The sequence below is a fragment of the Lathyrus oleraceus genome, chromosome 1 (genome assembly GCF_024323335.1).
Source record: "Lathyrus oleraceus cultivar Zhongwan6 chromosome 1, CAAS_Psat_ZW6_1.0, whole genome shotgun sequence".
Lineage (NCBI taxonomy): Eukaryota > Viridiplantae > Streptophyta > Magnoliopsida > Fabales > Fabaceae > Lathyrus > Lathyrus oleraceus.
The window spans coordinates 236,142,619-236,165,898 of NC_066579.1; the positions used below are offsets into that span (position 1 = coordinate 236,142,619).

The following is a 23,280-nucleotide window of genomic DNA, read 5'->3' on the forward strand; positions in this document are numbered from 1 at the left end:
TTCCATGGAATCAACATGAAACTCAACATTGCACCTCACTCTCATTTTTCACTCAAACTTCCAAACATGCCCCTCAACAGATTTTTAACCTTGGTCAGCACTGCACCTCACTCCATACACTCTATATAAGACCATCGTGCTCCTATTTCACACACACACGCCATTGAAGAGAGAGAAACCAGATATGCAAATTGAAGCTCCCAAGCATTTTTTCCATCTTGAAGCTCTCCTCTCTTCATTTCTCCTACTTCATTCTTCTCATTTAAAGACCATAGAGTATTTTTGGTGGGTTTCTGAAGATGAGAGCAAGCACAAGAGGAAGTGGACCTTATCCACTAGGTAAGCTTCTCCTTTCTTCATCTCCTTCATTTAGGATCTAAACATGCCATGAACAGTTTACATACATTGCATATGGTTGGTTTAAAATGATAGTTTTGCTTGATTTTTTGGATGTTGGATGTTTGAAGTTGCTGAAACTTTTGAAAACATTTTATTTTGCTTGACTTTCATGCTAATTTTCTCCATGATTAATCCATATTTTTTAGACTTGCTTGGCATGGTTGTGTTCTACTCTATGAGATCTGCATTTTTGTTTTTTATTTCATTTGATTTCATGGATTATGGATAAAGTTGTATGGGTGTGAAGTTATTGGGTAGAGATTTCATGAAGCCAGGGTTTATGTCGTGCATGGTTTTGGTCCGAGGTTGAAGATGATGCATGTCATGGTTTGATTGGTTGGGCGTGTGTTTTGTCGTTTCTGACTTAAGTGATTGTGACCAATTGATATAAGGTTAACATGATTTATTTGTTTTATTTTAGTTTTCATGCTTTTAAAATCAGATTTAAGTGGAATTGGACCATTGGGCCATGCACATTCTCTTTTCCCACCCCCGTTTTTTAGCCCTTGTGTGTGTTTAACTTATTTTCAATTCATTTCCATTTTTACTTATGCACCCCCTTGCCATGTGACCTCATTTTATTTATTTTGTTTTTATTTTTATTTTCTGATTATATTTTAATACTTCTAATACTCCAAAAATTCCCCAAAAATTCATGAACATATTTTAGTATGTTATTTAATTTTTTATATTTTTTATTTTATTTTTCTAATTATTTTGGTATTTTATTTTAGTTTTACCATAAAATGTGTTTGGTATGACCTAGTTTGTGAGTTAGGGTTTAATTCTTCATGCTTCCCTTTGATTTTTAATCCCAACTTTTGCACACACTTAGGGATATGTATGTAGGACCTTTGAGATTTAATTGGATGGTTTGATAATTTATTTTGGTCCATGTTTAAACTTGTTTTTGATGCTTAACTTGTACGATCAACAATGGTTTGTGATGCTTGATGATTATTACCATTTTGAACTTGTTCTTGAGCCAATCTTTTGGGCATTTTTATACACCTATATGCTTAGGGTTTAAGTGTGTATTTGAGGTCTTTTGATGTCAAATTGATGCATGTCTATTGTGTTTTTTATGAGCCTCGATTGCATGCTTATTTATTAAGATACTTATGGACAATTGTTGATTGCTTGAGTTGCTTCTTGACCACACTCTTAGACATATGTTAGGAAATTTGTAAGTGGATAACTTAATTTTGCTTTGTTGATTTCTCACCTATTTTTGGGACCTCGTGGATATTTCTTTTGTATGATACAATGCATGCCTATTTGATTGGTTGTTATTTGCTTTGTTTTTTTTAGAGAATGCACTTGTGCAACCATTTAGGGTTTGGTGTTCTCTATTGTTCTTGATTGAGATACCATGAGGTAGAGCCCCTTTACTCTATTTGATAAGTCATTCCATGCCTTTTTGTTTGTGTTTACAATTGAGTGCCTCTTCTAGTATTTGTTTGCCTATCTTGTGATCTTTCCTTGAGCATACCTTATGTTATGGCTTCTTAATGAGTTTGTATGATTGTTATAGCATGCCATTTTCTTCTGACCTGTGGGTTTTGATACCTCATTTCCATGTTCCATTCTCATTTTGGCTTAACATGGTGCTTTGTTCCATTTAAAGGCATGTTTATGTTTCACTATGTCCACCTTTTGCTCTTACCTTTGAGTATGGTTTGATATGATACTTTGTGATGATTATAGGTCTTTTATGTATGATTATTCCATGTCTAAGCTACTTACCTCTCTTTTTTAATTTCCTAATTCCATTCCTTGTGCATTTTCTTCCTTGTTAGAAATTGTTGACTTGGATGAATGTTTGTTTACTTTGATGCTTATGCCTTTGAACTCAATTCTTGTTTCAATTTTTAATATGCCATAGTGTATCGGTAAATTCATGACCATTAAGCTATGGATAAACTTAACGCCAATTAAACCAGAGTCGCCACCTCACTTTTATTGTTTCCAAAGGAAAAGGGAAAAGTACGAACAAAACCCAAAAATAAGAAGTTTTCAAATAAAAAATAATAAAATGGCAGAGATTACAAGTAAAGGGGTTGGTTACACAGAGGAAAGGTGTTAGCACCCAAAGTGTCCTATGTACTACTAGAGTGTGGGAATGAGAAAAGAATTCATTAATTATATTTCTGTGTTTGACAAGACCTTTGGACTTGTGCCTACGTACCAACATAAAATGAGGGATCAAAACATCGTAGTTTATGGTAACAATTTTAAAGTGAGTGAATTGCTTTAAAAAAAATTAAGTTTAAAAGAGGCACAAAAGGCCTAAAAGAGTTTGAATGAGTGTTAGTTCTTTTTATCTTTTGAAATTTTAAGTCAAGTATGGTTAAGTTCAATTACAAGTTTGATTGAGAAAAATAAGTTTAAAAATGCAATGGCATAAGGCCAAAGTTTCTAATTTACAATAAAGTCTAAGTTTAGAAATCACAAGCAAAGAAGTTTTTTGAAAGGGGGAGATATTTGAAATTAAAGAAGCGGGAGGAGATGAAGAGACTAATCCTAAGCAAAAATTTAAAAGTTAAGAGTTGAAAATATCTGACCAATGGGATGCACTCCAATAGACAAGAATGTCATATAGAAACACAATTTTCCCTTGGACTTTAGAATCAAGCAATATAGATAAACAAATAGCAAGGTGAAGAGTAAGGCATCAAATAAAGATACCCACATCCAAGCTAGAAACTTCATGATCGTCTTCTTAAGCTTTCATGCATCAGATGACATACTCCTTGAATGGCTCAGAAATATGCATTAGACACAGGTTCAAAATAACATTTGCATTAAGACCATGTAGCAGATGAACTCAAGTGGGATCCCAATACTTGCTTCATATGAAAGTTCAATTCACAATGACTGGCTTCAGAAAAGTTGGCATTGGCCAAGTCCTTTTTGCATAGGGAATGTTGCCTAATTCTAAGTCTAATGTCTTAGATCAAATCCAACAGTCCACACAAATCTTTTTTAGGGTTTTTGTTGTTATTATGTACATTAAGGTCAAAAGACCACAAACACAAACAAAATACACAAACAAGTATAATCACAAGATATGGCTCAAGTGAGAAAAATGAGAATGGCATTAAAATAAACAAGTTAAATGGTATGAATAATGGAAAATGATAAAGACTTGAATTTAAAGTGCATAAAGTACATGACTCGAAATTAAAAGTTAGTCAAATGTTAGTTGATTAGAAGTTAGTATTTGCATTTGCTTTTCAATTGTTTAAATCATTCTTTGGAGGACACTCAACCCTATATTCACAAGCATGGATCCTTGAACCAAGTCATCTTCCAAAGGTAGGAAAAAAGGTCAAGTTTCCATACAATACCATGAAAGGGGGAGACTTACAATCTCACTTACTAGAATGCTATGCTTTTTGGTCAAAATTTAGCGCTATGTTAAGCAATCGTAATTGGACTTATGTAGAAGTCACAACTATTTGGGGCCGGAAAATAGAAATTTTAGTGTTAATGCATGTTAGAGATATGGTATAATGAGCCATACTCCTAAAACATACCACACTTAAAATAAAATGGCAAAAGGGTGGACCTAATCTCATCCATACTTATATTGGTTTATGAACCAATTAGCCTTAGGATATAGAGATATCATAGGTCAATGAAATGGATGGGATAGAAAGGGATTGAAGATGAAGAGGGAGGGGAAATGAGACAAACACAAATTGGTCATGGGAGGACTTTTATCAAATTAAAACCATTCATTCATTTTGGGAGATGAAATGTACATTTCATCAATCCCCTGAATCCAATGACTTTAATCCAACAAAGTCAAATCAACGTTGACCAAGGCCCAAACAACATAATCAAACTCAACAAGTCAACACAAATGGCTCAACACAATTTATTTACAATTAAACAATTAAAAATTAATTAAAAATGCAATAAATTAAATTATGATTAATCAAAATCCTAAAACCTCTTCAAAACACCAAATAAATGGCCAAGATATTTATCATAGGTCAAACAAGGTCAAAGGATCTTGGATACAAAATTTCATAATTTTTAGAAACATAAAAGTATTTTTAAACGATTAAAAATATGCACAAAAACAATTAAATCATGAAAAATATTAATATTGGTCCAAAAAATAATTTTAATTTAGAAAATGAAAGATAAAAATATTTGATTTTTTTTTGGTGAATGTCCCATATTTTTTGGATCAATATTAAAATTAATATGAATTAATGAAAATAAAGCAATTAAAACATAAATAAAAAAATACAAAAAAATGTGGACCACTTGATCTCCCTCATTAATTGAGGTGGCAGATCAAATGGATCAGAGCGTGCTATCCTTGGTGAAACTTAGTCAATGTTCCACATGCATGGTAATCAATTTAGATGCTCAAGATTAAAACAAAATAGAAGGATCATGTGGTTTGAAGACATGCCAACACATCGCCGGAGCCAGAGCTCCAATCTTCTTCTCCGGTGGACCTCACCGGATTGGTCCACCTTCAACCATCACCAAAATAAAAAAAGGAAGATGGGTGAGTTGTTCAACGTCATGCAAGGGTTCGCCTTGGGGCAGAAAGCAATCTTCGAGAGGTTGGAGAGGATTGAAAACTGGCTGAGAATGGGGGAAATACAGGGAAATGCTCCGTTGTCTGGAGTGAAGAAGATTTCTGGTAATGGTCAGCGCGAGAAGGAGGGTGAATCAAGTGAGGTGTATGCCCGAAGGGAACACGGTGGGGATCGTCACCACCCGTATGTTGCTATAGTGACTATTCCTGCTGGTGATCAATCTGTACAACAGCAACAACAGCCGCCTCAACAGAGAGCACAGAAAGCTGGGTGCCAAGTGAGAAAAGGGAAGACAGATCGTCAGTTTGACAAGCCACCCGTGACTTATGCCTTTCTATTTAGGAGGTTGAAGGATCTTGGATTGGTACAGCCAAGGATGTTGGTTCCGGTAGGACTAGGTCAGAGGCCTGCAGATTATGATGAGAACGTCAGGTGCGAGTTCCATTCTGGGGCACCCGGACATCACATTGAGGGTTGTACAGCTTTTAAGCATGTCATCCAAGATTTGGTGGATTCTAAAGCCATCAATTTCGCACCGACGCCGAATGTTAATGTTGACCCCGTGCCAATGCATGATCCTATGGGGGTGAACGTGATGTCAAAGTACAAGAGAAAAATGGAGGAGACGAATGCGGATCAGTTAAGAACTCCAATGTCTGTGGTCCAGAGACATCTGATGAAGAGTGGAGTTTTCCCTGGTTGTGATAATTGTTGTGCGGCTGTCGCTATAAATGGGTGTGCAATGATGAGGGAAACGGTTCAGAGAATGGTGGAGGTGGAAATGGATGGTGAACCATGTGAAACACCATGTCAGGCGTTTGAAACCGTCAAGGTGGAGAATGCCACTTTTGCTAAAAAAGAAGATAAAAGGCCATCCATTTCTTCTTACAAACAGGCCATGGAAGTGGTGAAGAATGGAAAAGCCCAAGGCTGGGGAAGAATGGTAGACATTGCGGTGAAAGCAGATAGGTTTGGGGTTGGCTATCAATCAGGCCAGGGCTTGTCTGGACAAAACAGAGGACGTCGTCAACCGTTCACGTTCATCGGTGCTGGAATGCTAGATCCAGATCGCGTCTGTGCGGTGGGTGAAGAGATCGACAGTGACTGCGAGCTTGACTCGTGGATAAAATCGTGCGTACCAGGGATGGAGGTCCAGAACTGGAAGGCCTAAAAGATCATCACTGTCACTCTACGTGAAGAGTAATATTTCTGTTTTTCAATTTTGTTTGCATGAAAGCCATATGTTTTGCACGAAACGTAATGGTCCATTGTAAGGGCCACCTCATGTGTTTCATTTTGCAACATTTTGCATCATTAATAAATGGATGTTTTTTGTAGTAAAAGCGGTGTTCCCTGTTTTTCATTTATTTTTGCAGTTTAAAAAAATAAAAATGGCAATGTTTGTTTTCATTTTCCTTTTAATTTTCTTCATTCCGGTTCTAAAAGCAATGCATGAATCAACATTCATGCAGATGCGATCATCCTCCGGATCTCAGTGATAACAATCCTGTTACACCCTCATATGACTTCGACAATACGATCTATCATGCCGAAGAAGAGGCGAAGAAGATTGTGAACTGCCGGAGGAATTAGCCAGGTTGTTGAATCCAGAGGAGAAGGTGATTCGACCGCATGAGGAACGAGTTGAGCTTGTTAACCTGTGTACCGAGGAGGTCAGAAAGGAAGTAAAGGTTGGGGCCGCTTTGGGGATGAGTGTCAAGAGCCGAAGAAGGATGGAATGGTGAGGATGTGTGTGGACTTCCGGGATTTGAACAGAGCTAGCCCGAAGGATAATTTCCCATTACCTCACATCGATGTGTTGGTAGATAATACAGCTCAATTCTCGGTGTTTTCCTTCATGGATGTATTTTTGGGCTATAATCAAATCAAAATGTCGCCAGATGATATGGAGAAAACAACGTTCATCACACCATGGGGCACCTTTTGTTATAAGGTGATGCCATTCGGTCTCAAGAATGCCAGTGCCACGAATCAGAGAGCTATGGTGACTTTGTTTCATGATATGATTCATCATGAAATCGAATGATATGTTGATGACATGATAGCAAAGTCCCAAACAGAAGAGGGGAATCTGACAGATCTGGCCAAGTTGTTTGACCGGTTGAGACAACTCAGACTGAGGTTGAATCCGAATAAGTGCACTTTCGGAGTGCGGTCCGGTAAGTGGCTGGGGCTTATTATGAGCGAAAGAGGAATCGAGGTTGATCCGGCTAAAAAAAAAAAAAAAAAAAGCAATACAAGAAATGCCTGAACCGAGAACAGAAAAAGAGGTTCGTGGTTTCTTAGGTAGATTGAACTGCATCTCACGGTTCATATCTCATCTAACAGCCACGTGTGAACCCATATTAAAAAAAAAAGAGATCAAACGGTCAGGTGGAATGATGATTTCCAGGAGGCATTTGAAAAAATAAAAGAATATTTGCAGGAGCCTCCGATTCTATTGCCTCCCATGGAGGGACGACCATTAATTTTGTACTTGACAGCCCTCGAGGGGTCTATGAGGTGTGTACTGGGGCAGCATGACGAGTCTGGTCGAAAAGAGCATGCAAATTACTACCTTAGCAAAAAGTTTACCGACTGTGAAACAAGATATTCACTGCTCAAGAAAACTTGCTGTGCTTTGGCATAGGCTGCTCGCCGACTGAGACAGTATATGCTGGTTCATACCACTTTGTTGATTCCCAAGATGGATCCGATCAAGTATATATTTGAGAAGCCAACATTGACCGGACGGGTTGCGAGATGGCAAATGATTTTGACTGAATACGATATTCAGTATACTTCTCAAAAAGCAATCAAGGGGAGTGTATTGTCTGATTACCTCGCCCAACAACCCACTGAGGATTATCAACCGATGAAGTTTGAGTTCCCTGATGAGGACATCATGTTTCTCAGATTGAAAGATTGTGAGGAACCAATCCCGGAGGAGGGGCCTGACCCTGAATCCGAACGGATTCTGATGTTTGATGGGGCCGTTAACGTGGATGGTAGTGGAGTTGGAGGTGTTTTGGTTATGCCGAAAGGATCCCACATTCCTTTTGCTGCTCGGCTAACATTTGAATGCACCAACAGCGTGGCTGAATACGAAGCTTGTATCCTGGGTATCGAACCTCGGTGCGTACATCTACTAGGGCAATGCCTTTCTCGCTGGTGTATAAGATGGAAGTTGTGCTGCCAGTTGAGGTCTAGATCCCGTCATTGAGAGTCCCGATGGATGTAATTGGAAGAGACTGAGTGGATAAGGACTCGGTATGAAGAGTTGAGCATGATTGAGGGAAAGAGGCTGGCAACCATTCGTCATGGGCAGTTGTACCAACAGCGAATGAAGCGTGCTTTGACCGAGAGGTACGACCTCGTGTGTATCATGTGGGAGATATGGTGTTGAAAAGGATCCTTCCTCCTCAGAACGATCGTCGGGGCAAGTGGACACCCAATTATGAAGGTCCATACGTGGTCGAGAAGGTTTTCTCTGGTGGAGCCTTGTTGTTGACGACCATGGATGGCGAGGATTCTCCGTCCCATGTGAATGCGGACGCAGTTAAAAAATACTTCATATAAGAGACCCGCTGGACGAAAAGAATAAAATAGTCCAGGCAAAAAAGGGCATCCCGGCGAACCAAGAGAAAAAGAAAAAGGTTCGGGCAAAAATTAGGGATAAAAAGAAAAAAACTGTACACCCGGCAAGTCGAAAACCCCACGAGGGCGGCTTGGGCAAAAAAGGGTATCCAGGTGGACTGAAAACCCGAAAGGGCGGTCCAGGAAAAAGAGGGAATGAAACGAACAACTGCGTTTGGCATGATCGTTCGTGCTTTGGATATGACATGGATAATTCCCGACAGAGATCGGTCGGAAGCGTCTTGTTCAGAAGGCAGAAAGCACGGAGAGTCTTGAGGACATATCTGGTGTAACCGAGTTGGAACTCGATGAGATCACGGGTTCACATTGCCATTAGGATAGATTTTCCTTTTGTGCGCAATTACCTCATTTCAGGGATTGCTTCCTGTGCTTCTCAGTTACGAGCCACCTTTTTCAACCAATAAAATGCATATTCAGTCAAATAATTTTGTTTTTGTTTTCATTACCGCTTTGATTGCGAAAACATCCGTTTATTTTGATAAAGAATCTTTGCATTTTGAGACATAGGGGTCCCTTCCAATGCATGTTCATAAGATTGAAAACCGGAAATCTTATTCCGGAAGGTTGAGTGACCTAGGTGTTGAAATTTTGGCACGCCTGGGGCACGTTTTTATCTAACGATCTTTTTTGCAGGTGTTGTTAGATATTTTCACTCACTTGCAGGTTGTGATGTGAAGCGTTTTGACAAGAGATCCCCGCAGAGTACAATCAGGGACGAGGGATAGAAGAACGGTGAAAAGACGACGAAAGAATGGCGACGATCCTAGAAGGTAATCAAGAAGACTCTTCAAAGTCTGAGGATTAGAGGGTTGGCCCGGATCTGAGGAGATCGATTGTCTCGAAATAGAGAAAAGTCGAGAATACAAGGCGATGAATCAGGAGAGACCAGATGAGTCTGAGAGCCCTCAAAAGTGGAAAGTTGACGTTGTGGTTGGATGGTGAATGCCAGGGTTCGACGAGTCGACAGGTGTTCCATGTCAATTTCGTACCTCCCCAGCAGGGTTGAGAGTGTTATCTCCCCAGCGGGTTCGAGATCGGTGTTTCCTCAGCAGCCAGGCTTGAGGTTGGTCATTTCCCCTAGCAGGGTTGAGAGTGTTATCTCCCCAGCGGATTCGAGATCAGTGTTTCCTCAGCAGCCAGGCCTGAAGTTTGCTGTAATCCCCAGCAGGGTTGAGAGTGTTATTTCCCCAGCAAGTCTGAAGGTCACTGTTTCCCCAACGAAGGTTTGCGTTGGTAGTTTTTCCCCAGCGAAGTCCCCAAGCAGATCAGGTTCGGTGGAGATCGTCCCCAGTGAGGATTATCATTTCCCCAGCAGCAGTGCTATTCCCCAGCAGGGTGGAGATTGGAGTGATATTGAGTTCCTCAGCAGAGTGGCTCGTGCAGCCCCCGGAGGGGGATATCTTTTATGCATTCATCATTTAGAGAAGCATAGCATATTGCATCATTAATTGCGTAGCATTTCCATGGTTATGGAGCATTACGCTGTAAAACTCATACATCCGCATTGCAAGCATTAGCCCCAAGCCGTGGTTACCATTCAAGGATTGGTTTAGCTGGTTGGTGAAGATGTTATTCCGAGGAGTTTAGCATCGCGACGTTGGGTCATCTGGTTCGATTTCAGAATCTGTTTCTCCAACATGGTCGAGAGGTTGGTGTGTCCCCAACAAGTGACTCCCTAGTTGAGTGGGTTTCTCTGCCGTTTCGAGAATGACAGATCAGCAAGCATCCCCAACAGTGCTACTCCCCACAGAGTTGGGAGATCGAATCGGGAATTGTGTGCCCAGCAAAGTGATCATTTGCTTTCCCAGCAGGAGTTTTCCTCCCCTTGCATCTTGTAGGCTTGGACCATTTCCCCAGCAGAGGTGGATCATTGTTCAACATCTGTATGGTACATTTGCAGCGGTTGCTCTTGACAGCATTCAGAATTGACAATCCCCAGAGAGGTTTATTTCCTCACCCGTTCGTGAAAGGAAAGCCTGATTCTCCCCAGTTTAGTCCCTGGCAAATGTCTGCCTTGTTTTGACATATATAGATGTCATCCTTACGATACCGGTGAGTGTCGTGTTGATCCCCGTGTGGGTCCTTTCTTTTGGTGTCAGTAGACATCATCTCTCAGTGGTCGATAAGAATCGAGTTTCTTCCCATTCATCCGTTGATGTCTGGTCGTGGTTTCTTTCTTCCCATTCATCCGTTGATGTCTGGTAGTGGTTTCTCTCTTCCCATTCATCCGTTGATGTCTGGTCGTGGTTCCTTCTATTCCCATTCATCTGTTGATGTCTGGTCATGGTTTCTCTCTTCCCATTCATCCGTTGATGTCTGGTCGTGGTTTCTCTCTTCCCATTCATCCGTTGATGTCTGGTCGTGGTTTCTCTCTTCCCATTCATCCGTTGATGTCTGGTCGTGGTTTCTCTCTTCCCATTCATCGAGAGATGTCTGGTCGTGGTTTCTCTCTTCCCATTCATCCGTTGATGTCTGGTCGTGGTTTCTTTCTTCCCATTCATCTGTTGATGTCTGGTCGTGGTTTCTTTCTTCCCATTCATCTGTTGATGTCTGGTCGTGGTTTCTTTCTTCCCATTCATCCGTTGATGTCTGGTCGTGGTTTCTTTCTTCCCATTCATCCGTTGATGTCTGGTCGTGGTTTCTCTCTTCCCATTCATCCGTTGATGTCTGGTCATGGTTTCTCTCTTCCCATTCATCGGTAGATGTCTGGTCGTGGTTTCTCTCTTCCCATTCATCCGTTGATGTCTGGTCGTGGTTTCTCTCTTCTCATTCATCGAGAGATGTCTGGTCGTGGTTTCTTTCTTTCCATTCATCCGTTGATGTCTGGTCGTGGTTTCTCTCTTCCCATTCATCCGTTGATGTCTGGTCGTGGTTTCTCTCTTCCCATTCATCCGTTGATGTCTGGTCGTGGTTTCTCTCTTCCCATTCATCGAGAGATGTCTGGTCGTGGTTTCTCTCTTCCCATTCATCCGTTGATGTCTGGTCGTGGTTTCTTTCTTCCCATTCATCTGTTGATGTCTGGTCGTGGTTTCTTTCTTCCCATTCATCCGTTGATGTCTGGTCGTGGTTTCTTTCTTCCCATTCATCCGTTGATGTCTGGTCGTGGTTTCTCTCTTCCCATTCATCCGTTGATGTCTGGTCATGGTTTCTCTCTTCCCATTCATCGGTAGATGTCTGGTCGTGGTTTCTCTCTTCCCATTCATCCGTTGATGTCTGGTCGTGGTTTCTCTCTTCTCATTCATCGAGAGATGTCTGGTCGTGGTTTCTTTCTTTCCATTCATCCGTTGATGTCTGGTCGTGGTTTCTCTCTTCCCATTCATCCGTTGATGTCTGGTCGTGGTTTCTTTCTTCCCATTCATCCGTTGATGTCTGGTCGTGGTTTCTTTCTTCCCATTCATCCAGAGATGTCTGGTCGTGGTTTCTTTCTTCCCATTCATCGAGAGATGTCTGGTCGTGGTTTCTTTCTTCCCATTCATCCGTTGATGTCTGGTCGTGGTTTCTTTCTTCTCATTCATCCGTTGAATATCTGGTCGTGGTTTCTTTCTTCCCATTCATCGAGAGATGTTTGGTCGTGGTTTCTTTCTTCCCATTCATCCGTTGATGTCTGGTCGTGGTTTCTCTCTGCCCATTCATCGGTAGATGTCTGGTCGTGGCTTCTCTCTTCCCATTCATTGGTAGATGTCTGGTCGTGGTTTCCTCGCTTTCCTTGGTTCGTCACCTGCAGAGTGCAAATTTTACGGTTCTTTTGGTATTCAATCCCTGTTTACCTTGACAGTATGATAGCCGTTGCTTTCATCCGTTCAGGTTCTAAGTTGATTGAACAGGGGCAGCTGTAGCACCTCAAATTTGCACCCCCCATTCATGCATTCATTTCATTTTTTAGGTCATTAACATTACATATTGCATTGCATCTTGGCAGTCAGCACTAGCATCAAGAGAATTCCTCAGTGCAAAAGAGCAAGTATTTCCTTGATATGAAGGCCACGTGATTATTCTAAAGAGCTTATATGAGCCAAGGTTCATTTTGAAGCAACTTTGCCAAGTGGTAGAGGTCCAAAGTCATCAGTGTATTCCCAGGTCATCTGAGGCCCATACAAGTCAACTGAAAGTCAACTAAGGGCTTTGAGTTGGGGAAGTGAGTGGAAGCATCTCATTCATGTTCATACAAGGCCTATTCATCATTACAAACATATACCTTGAAGATTTTGAAGTCAAATCAAAAGTTTCCAAAAATGGAAAGTGACCTGTAATTTCAAGTTTCCAAAAATGGCAAGTTTTTGGACCACATTCAACTTAACTTTCCAACATCAAAGAAGCTTCAAATGAATTTTTGGTCAACATGAAAGTTGAATATCTTTCTCTCCCCTTTTCAAAAAGTCAAAGATCATGATCATCTGATGAATGGTTGAGAAGTTATGGTCCAATGATTGCAAAGTGTACATGGAGGTTCAACATGCCATAACTTTTGATCCAAGACTCCAATTTGAGTCACTCTTTTTGCAAAATGCTTCTTGTGACCAATATTTTCCAAATCCATCATTGCATTGCATGAAATAATATCACATGATCATTTGGCCATGCATGAACATTTTGGAGGGAAATTGCCTAATTCAAATTTGGTGCATCATACATACAAAATTCCAAGCCAATTATGCTCATGAGCTGATTTTAAGTGGATATGAATCATAATATGGCACTGTTCACGTGCATTTTTGCCATGCAAGGGTGAATTTGCCAAATTGGTCATACACCTCTTTTCTCATTAAGTTTCCATTAGCCAAGCTTAATTTGGATTAGCATGGTAATTAACACAACATATAAAAGCTTAATTCTAACTGTTTTGCACAGATTACACATTCTAGATCTAGAAATTCCATTTCCCTCCAAAAACTCTCTCAAATCAAACTTGAATTTTCTTCACATAACTCATTAATTTTACTGCATAATCGTGTTCATTGAGCATCATTGAGTATGAATCGAGCATTGGATTGAAGAATTTGGCCAAGATTCGTGCACATCCAAAGCTTGAAGATGAAGATGGTGTTCTGAAATTTATCAAGATCTAAACCATCTCAGCTGATATTTCGTGCATAAAGCTTCACCACGAGGTTGATAGAAGAGATCTGGAGCATTTGAGGCCTTGGACACACTGTTTCATCACACTGCATAACAGGTTGGTGAAAATTCGAATCTCATTATTTGCCAATTCATTGCCATGATCTTGTAGTGCGTGCTCCACTGACGATTCTGATATGAATATTATTGATTTTGGCTGGATATTGAGTGAGTTATGATGAATTAAAGTTTGTATGCTAAATTTGTTCTTGCTCGATCCATGAGATATATGATGATTTAGAGTGAATTAGGCATGGATTTGGAATGTACATTAGATAAGCTTTGGATTGGTATAATTTTCATGTGTTTCTGGAAAATTTTGATGAATGTTGCCGTGAAACCGCCGGAGAAGACGGTGGAAAACACCTCCCTCCGCCGTCTGCAATTAATGGCTTATGGTTTACTGTTCACGCGCTAGCAACCTCTGTATCCTGAGTTCGAGTCAGTGCGCTAACATTTTATTTTCCATTTATTTCATTTCCCTTGCCAAACGGTGCGTTTTGAGCTAGCGCACTTGCCACCTTGAGAACCACGGTTCGATCCTGGCCTGGTTTATTTCCTTTATATTCCATTTGTTTTCTGATTAAGCGCTTCTTGTGACTTGCCTTGCCATGGTTCGATTCCTGCTGGTGTCATTTTGGATTATTTCATTTGTTTTGTGAAGTGCTCTTTTGACTGTACATGCCTTGGTTCGATTCCAACGCGTATCATTTTCCAATTTGATTTTCGTGCTTAAGCGCCTATGACCTTGATGACCTGGGTTCAACTCCTGGCTTTTGCATTGTGCCAATTCCAATTCACATTCCATTTTCCATATGATTTTCATTATTTCCTATTTTTTGTTCATCAAATTACAAAAACCATAAAAAATAGAAAACTTGTCCAAATTGAATGCAACTTTTTTCCACATGATTGTTGTGATGTCTATTATTTTTTTGATGCCATTTGCCTAATTTTATTGTGGCTGGATTTTTAAATGTGCTTGAGTGTTTGAACATGATACAAATTTGACATGTTGTGCTAATTGATTTATGAAATTCTCATTGTTTGTCCAGTTAACTTGAGATTTAACATGCTTATTCATAACATGTTGTAGGATTTTTGAGCTTTTGTTTGGCATTTTTAGCACATTCCATCTCTGTTTTAGACACATGAATACATGGTGTGACAATTTGTGTCACACATTTGGATGATGCTTTTGTTCATTTTTATTGACATGCCATTCGATCTCTTCTGGTCCTAAATTTTGACATGGGCATGTGTTTAACATGTTGATATCACATAAAAAAATTTATGATCATTGGATTCATTTCTGTTTTAATATGGAATTTCTCTTCTTGATGTCCAATTTTGATCACCTTTGCTTGCTCTTGCCTTATCTTGCTCACTTGAAGCCTTTGCCTTATGATTTGAGTTTGATCCTTTTTAGGACATGTTCTCATTTGATTAAATATGCTTCATGTGGAATATCAACTTCTGTTTTGACTTTTTGCTTTTCCTTTGACCCTAGTCTTTGCACTAGTGGTTTGTACTCACCTTTTGAGCTTTGTATTTAAGGTTCAAGCAATTAGCTCTAGTGGTTGATGTGACCTCATTACTTGGGATACAGGTTTGCTTTGTCCACTAACCTTTGTTGTGTTGTAGGTCCCTTGGTGATGAACTCACTTGAGTTGTTTACACATAGGACTTGTATTGTGTACATATTGAGGAACCACTGTTGATTGTCTGTTTGGTTTTCTGAATGTAAATATTTACTGTTTGGCTTTTGTACAGGTACATTAGTCGCTTTTAGCTCATAGCCTGAGCTTTGCTTTGCTTGTGGTTGGTTTACCACATAGGTAATCACTCTCTAACTCCATGTAGTCTGGAAGCCCTGTCGTTTCTTTTGGCAGGCATTTGGCTGAAGTCCTCCTTAAGAGGCAATGACTGTGATTGTTTACTTTTGTGCTAAAGACCTCCTTGTCGAGGCATGTTACTTAAGTCCTCCTAAGTGAAGAGGCAATTGGCAGATAAAAGGGATTAGCAATCAATCCCCTACTAATCGTTTGAGTCATTCATTATGCTCGCACTACGTGTTGATGCTCTTGAACCTAACCCAAGATCCTTGTATATAGAGTCAGTCAAGTGGAGTAGGGTCCCTCATTTTGGATCCCCACGTTTCCATTGATTCAAGCCCACCCAGGCCAGGGTTAAGAGCTATGAGGTCTTATCCTCATTACCTTTCATCTGCTCACTCTGATGGTCAATGTCAGCGGTTAAGAGCTCCTCAGCACACCCCTGCAGTGTTGGCTTGTTTGTCGAGGTTGATATGACCCCTTGACTAAAGCCCAGCCTTGTATGAGCCGCTTGTTTGCATATAGAGTGTGTTGCTTGATTGCTTGTTTGCTTATCTGTGAAGCTTTCATATGTTTGCTTTTCATGCATGTTTGTTTGTTTGAGGAGTCAGATGTAAGACCATCGATTCGCTATCTGTTTCCTGTTTTGTTTGTGGAGTTGGATGTAAGACCATTGGTTGGCTTTCTGTTTCCAATTTTGTTGTTCTCTTTTCAGACTTGCTTATTGTATCCCAAAGGTTTGCTAGACTTCGTATAGTCTCTCGTTTGCATGTCAATTAAGGTAGCACGGTTCCTCCGTCTAGGACTTTCTTTCTTGCGTGAGCATTCCTAAAACACAAACAAACTCTATCTTCTTTTAAGGACACGTTGACTCCTTCTACTACAGGTGAGTAAGTCTCCAAAGGTCGAGCATCCGGTAGATTGCGTAGTAATGTCGGTCATCTAAAAAACACAAAACAAACAGAAATAGCTTAGCCGAACTACGGCAACTCTGATTCTCATGTTCAGATGAGATACGTAGGCACGAGACGCGATGTCTTGCCGAGTTTGACTGACGACTAACAATTAATCCTTGCTGGTTTTCGCCCTCGTTGCGATTCTTTTCTCTCGCCCCCGTTGCGATCGAGACCTTCCTTTTCTCTTGCCCTCGTTGCAATCGAGACCCTTTTTTTCCTTTTCGTGTGTGTTTGGAGTTGGATGTAAGTCCATTTATTGGCATTCTGTTTCCTGTTTGCGTTTGTTTGTTTGGAGTCAGATGTAAGACCATTGATTGGCATTCTGTTTCCTGTTGTGTGTTTGCTTTGGCATCTCAGCGTCTATTTCAGCGTTCTGTTTCGGCGTGCGTTAGCCGAGCTACGAGTGCTCTGATTCTTACTCTGGTTAGAGAAGATACGTATGCATAGGATGCGATGTCCTAGCGAGCATGTTTCCCATTTCCCCGAACTACGTCGACTCTGATGTTTGTTTCTGACAAACTACGTAGGCCTAGGATGCGACATCCTGCCGAGTCCCCTTCTTCCGTCTTTCACTCGTGTTTTATTCCAGTTTTGTGTAGTTTTTGAGCAGTTTGTGAGCAACCTTATTCTATTCTTTTCGAGCGTGGATCCCGTCGAGTACGACGGACGTGAGGGGTGCTAATACCTTCCCCTTGCGTAACCGACTCCCGTACCTTGCAATCTCTGATCGTAAGACCATTCCTTTCCTTTCCAGGTTTACTTCAAGCATTTCCTTTCCCTCCTTTGGGATAAATAACGCACGGTGGCGGCTCTGTGTGCTTTTCCCGCCGGTTGTTTTTCGCGTATGCGACAGATACCATAGGGTTTGGGTTGCCGAGATCGTACTGTTATCCATGAAGAACCCAAAACCCGCAGGCATTTGCTGGGCGAGCCTGCAGCGAAGCTTCGCTAAACGAAGCAGCAGCGATCGCGACAGCAGTTGCTTTTCTGTTTGCTCTCATCCGTTTTGTGTTTGTCATGACATTGTTTTCTGCTGATTCCATCTTGTCTTCTCTAACCTGTTTGTTGAGTTTTTTGAGGGCTCACATGACTTTAGAAGAGATGGCTTGCTTGGTATTCCACTTTATTTGTGGGATACCATTTGGGAGATTTATTCTGATTGCCTTGCTGACTGGTTTCTTTGATGGTGCTAGCCTGAGAGATCTCTGGGTTTCTTATTTCTCTAATTGTTGTTGCTTCAGATCTTTATCCGTGTGGTAGATCTCTTGATCCCTTTATTTTTCCCGCATTTTTACCACTTTCTTAGTTGGAAGACCTCGATAGGAGGCAATGTTTTTGTGTGTTTACTTTTGTGCCCAAAGACCTCCAAGAAGAGGCACCAGTGCTAAAGACCTCCATGAAGAGGCAATTGACGGATAAAAGGGACTAGTAGTCAATCCCCCGTTATTCAATGCGTCGTTCTTTAAGATTACACTACGTGTCGATGCTTCAGAACAAAAGCTCAAGATCTTTTGTCCGGCCGGTCAGTGGAGAGGGTTCCATCTTTCTGAACCCCCACGCCTTGTCATGAGCTTACCCTGTCCAGGGTTAAGAGCTATGAGGTCTTATCCTCATCACCCTTTTGATCTGCTCACCCTGACGTTCATTGTCAGTGGTTAAGAGCCCATTTGATTACCTTTCCATGGCTTGTTTGTCGAGGCTGATATGACCCCTCTTGACTAAAGCCCTACCCATGTATGTTTGAGCCCCTTTGTCGGCGTGTTTACTTTATGCATGTTTGTTTTGTATGGTGTGATTGTCTCTCCATAGGATTGCTAGGCTTCGTATAGTCTCCCGTTTGCATGTCAAGTAAGGTAGTGCGGTTCCTTCGTCTAGGACTGCCTTTTTGCATGAGCATCCCTAAAACACAAACAACTCATTGATTTTTCTTCTCCTAAGAACACGTTTACTCCTTCTACTACAGGTGAGTAAGTCTCCAAAGGTCGAGCATCCGATAGATTGCGTAGTAACGTCGTTCGCCCAAAACACAACCCTTAACCCGTAGTTAGCCGAACTATGTTTTGCTCTGATTCTCATTCCAGATGAGATACGTAGGCATAAGACGCGACGTCTTACCGAGCACACATCCCCCTAACCCATAGGTAGCCGAGCTACGAAGACTCTGATTCTCATATTCATATGAGATACGTATGCAGTGGATGCGACATCCGCACGAGTCATTTTCTTTTGACCCGTCTCTTTTAATAAATGGTACATTAGATAAACCCACACCCTTTAGACAAGAACAACAAGAGTGGATTCCGTAGAGTACTACGGATGCGTAGGGGTGCTAATACCTTCCCTTCGCATAATCGACTCCCGAACCCAAGATTTGGTTGCGAGACATTGTCTTTTCCTTTCCTTTTCCCAGATTTACTTCGAGCATTTCCTTTCCCTCCTTTGGGATAAATAACGCACGGTGGCGACTCTTCTGTCTTCTCCTTCTTCGCCGGTTATTTTTTTCGCACTCCTGTTTTTTCGCAGGTTGCGACAGCTGGCGACTCTGTTAGGGAAACCGGGTCTCCCTAAGCGAGTCCCTCCTAGATTTTATAGGTTTCTTGTTTGTTGGGTGTTTATTCTTTTGTACAGTTATTTATTTTTCAGCACTTGTGTACATATCATTGCTGTGTCTGTTGGCTCTGTTGGGTTGTTTGTTTGTGGGAGTGGGATGTTCTGTGTGAGATAGGCCCAATACACAGGCCTGAGTGCACTTAGGATTAGCGTGGTTTCACATACCCTCACGTTCCGTCTCGGTCCGATGTTGGAATATGAAAACACAATTCGGATGTGGATCTTTCTAGAGAATTTTGTGTTGTGGATCTCTTACAGTGCTAGAGCAATCTGGGAGAACTGTTAAGTCTGGATGACCTTTAGGATGACCTTTACCTTACTTTCATGGGAACTTGGCTGAGACACTCCTCTTATAGTGGTAATTCCAAACCGGAAACGGTGGACGTATTATTACTATTCGGCCTGAGAGCCCGTGATATCAATGTCTCTACCCTTTAGCCTCCGCATGTGAGCTGGGTGGGTTGTTTACAGGTGTGCAGGAACCCTTGACCTCATCATACCCTGATATCTTATACCTGGTACCTGATCATCATGGTTCTATTTCCTGGATCCGAACTTCTGGCGTTGGTTTTATTTTTGGACCTGGACTGCCGACTTTTGAGGACTTCTTCACAGAGAACAGCCCGTGGTTCAGTATGTGGCCGGAGCCGGTCACATGTCCTTTGCATTGCATAACATCATCTGCATATTTGCATCCTACATCTCATGCTTATTCATTTGCAGGGTATCCCCTTTCTCGGTTTGGTTTGGCTGATATGTGCTTATTATGGAGGCTCCCAGGAAGAGTAATGTGACCTATCATTTCTTCGATACTAAGATCGGCCCATTGCGTCAGATAAAAGCTTTGATTACTCCTGACCATGTGGGTTTATTCCGGGACACTTATGGCAACATCTTGCCTATGGTTGAAGACTTGGATGCTTCTCAGAGGAGTTTAATACATACTTGCTTGCAGTTTTATGATCATCAGTTGTGTTGCTTCACTTTTCAAGATTTCCAGTTGGCTCCTCTATTGGAAGAGTATGCTATGATCTTGGGTGTTCCTCTACAGCATTGTGTCCCTTTCAACTCCGATATACCTCCTCCAGAGCATAAGGATATTGCTAAGGCTCTTCATCTGGAAGTGTTTGTTGTAAAGGAAAATCTCTCTTCTAAGGGAGGCATATCTGGTTTCCATCTGGATTTTTTGGTAGACAAAGCCGAAGAGTGTGCCGCTCAAGGCAATTGGGAGGCTGTGTGTGCTCTGTTAGTGTTAAGTGTTTATGGTATTATGCTATTCGCCGATGAACCGAAGTTCGTGAGTATGAGTGCTATTCATATCTTTCTGCTAAAGAACCCGGTTCCCACCCTTCTTGGTGATTTCTATTTTTCGGTGCACAATAATAATGAGAAGAGACGAGGGAGATTGGTCAGATGTTGCGCTCCATTGTTCCATAAGTGGCTCATGGGGCACTTTCCAAATGACAATGCTTTTCTGAATTCGCATCAAGCCAGGAATTGGGCTAGAAGGTTGGTTGTCTTGACTGCTAAAGACATCAGATGGTGTAATCAGAATACCAAAGGTGGCGATTTTGTGGTTAGCTGTGGGAAATACCCTAATGTACCATTGTTGGGTATGAAGGGTTATATCAACTATAACCCGATTCTTTTGAGAAGACAATTAGGGTATGCCTTGACTCACGCTCCTAAGGATCAAGATCTGGTGGAATCTTTCTACTTCCCAGTGCAAGATAATCTAGAATTGGTTAAGCAAGCTACTGGAGCTTGGAGGAATATTCAGACTAAAGGTGCTACTGTCTATGGAAGATGTAACAACATCTCTTCTTCCCAGTATGATAGTTGGTTGCGAGAAAGAGCTCAGATTACTCTTCTACCTTTCTCTATGGGAGAACCATTTGATCCGGTTATTGTTGAGTCTGTCAGTATGGTTGAGTACAACAGTTTGAAGCAAGAAAAGGGAAAAGCCGATAAGTTGAATGCGAAGCTGAGTGAAGGCCTCAGGAAAACTTTGTGCGATAAGAAAGAAGCTGAGAGAGAAGTTCAAAGATTGAATGAGCTGCAAAGACAAAGCAATGAGAGGATTGCTGAAGATGTTGTTTATATCCGTAAAGTCTGTTCAGGTGAGGATATACTGAAGAAAGCTTGCAAGGCTGCTAAGGAATAGTTAGGAAAAGCTGAATATAGGCTTATTGAGCTCCAGCAAAGGTGGGAAGAATTGTCTGATCGCCGGAGACAGGTTGAGATAGGAATCAGAGCAGAAAATGAACGGTTGAAGAGTAGGGAGAACGAGCAGCATGAAGCACTTCGATTGGCTGAACAAGAGATCGTCGAACTAAAGATTCAAGCAGGGGTCAAGAGAACAAAAAAACAAACAAGTATAGGAAATTGGAAGAAGCGGTCAAAACGAGGAATTTGTTGATTCAAGGCCTTACAGAACACCCTAACGACCTGGTTATAAAGGCACTTCTTAAGGAAGTTCGAGAAGACTCGTTTGGGTTAGGTGTTTGACTCCTTTTGTTTTTGTAGAGTTCACCATCAGGCTTGTTGATGGGTTCTCATTTCTTTGTTCATCGCTCCGCACAGCTTGTATTTTGACTATGACACCTTTCGAATGTTTCATGCTCTTTGATTATTTCGGTATTGTTATTTGCACGTTCGATTGCGGTCGTACACATTGTTCTGGAAGGTCAAGCCGGAATTGAGAAGGGGGGCCTTAAAATTGAATAAGCAGCACATCGCATACCATGCATATTAACCCTTGTTTGTTTTGCAGGTGTCACCACAGTGTCTAATGTTTGTTCCCTGTTTCAGGCATTATTGGTGCCAAGAGAGTCCACAGGTACCCGACAAAGGAAAATCGTCTTCAACTAGCGATGGACCAGGTACAAAAAGAGTTGGCTGATATGCGTGAAAGGATGGATCAGTTCATGACATTGATGACTGGTATGGCAGAAGGCCAGGAAAAGCTGAGGGAATTGGTTGAGCAACCGAGGCCCGATCTAGAGGTGGAGATACCAAATGCTGACGGAAACCCTGGTAACCCTGGGAACGCTGATAACCCTGTGAACACTGGTAACGCGGGTAACGCAAATGCTGATGGAAACCCGGGTAATGTTGGCAACACAGGGAATGTTGGAAATGGTATTGGCGGAAGGTACGATGTGAATCAAGGAATTCGGATTAACGGGCGCCCCGTTACTGAAGATTATCAGTATGATCAATTCTCTTTGCACGACGAAGCCCATGAGACCACTCGCCGTATGGATGAGCTTGCTGAGAAGCTCAAATCTTTGGAGTCTCAAAATTCCTTAGGTTTTGATGTCACGAACTTGGTCTGGTTCAGGGAGTAAGGATTCCTCACAAGTTCAAACCCCCTACTTTTGAGAAATACAACGGGGCTTCTTTCCCACACACTCATCTCCAATCTTATTTGGGATGGTTGGGAGCTCACACGGAAGATGAAAAGTTGTGGATGTACTATTTTGAAGACAGTCTAACTGGAGCTTCTCGTGAATGGTATTCTCATTTGTCTCGTACTACCATCAAGAGCTGGAAAGACTTGGCAGAGGCTTTTGTCAAGCAATATCAATACAACTTGGACATGGCTCCAAATCGGACCTTGTTGCAAGGAATGTTTCAGACTGCCAAGGAGACCTTTAGAGAATATGCTCAGCGTTGGAGACAAATTGTTGTGTCCATCCAACCCCCTATGTTTGAAAGGGAGATGGCGGACATGTTCATGAACACTCTTCAAGGCAATTATATTGAGAGATTGGCTGCTTGCCCGTCAATCAGCTTTGCAGAGATAGTAATTGCTGGAGAAAGAATCGAGAGTCTGTTGAAGATGGGCCGAATTCAAGACAATAGTGCTTCCAGCTTATCAGGTCCCAAGAAACCGTTTGCTGGTAACGGTCAGCGAAGAAGAGAAGGCGAGATAAGCGTTGTGTATGCCGACAGAGGCAGGGGCAGAGGACGCCTTAATTATTATCAAGATCAAGTGGCCGCAGTCACTATTCCAACACCTGCTCCTCAACAGCAATAACAACCGCAGTATCATCCGCAACAGCAACCCAGGTACAACAATCAACAACAAGGAGGTAATCCGGGTCAGCAGAGACACTATCAACAACATCCAAGGCAGAC

General features: G+C 41.6%; 1 protein-coding gene across 1 annotated transcript; it reads left to right on the plus strand.

Moving 5' to 3' along the window:
* The first annotated feature begins 19,903 nt into the window (after positions 1-19,903).
* LOC127101396 (uncharacterized) lies at positions 19,904-21,301 on the plus strand. Its single transcript, XM_051038798.1, has one exon. The coding sequence runs from the start codon at positions 19,904-19,906 to the stop codon at positions 21,299-21,301; it is 1,398 nt and encodes a 465-aa protein (XP_050894755.1).
* The last annotated feature ends 1,979 nt before the right edge of the window (positions 21,302-23,280 follow it).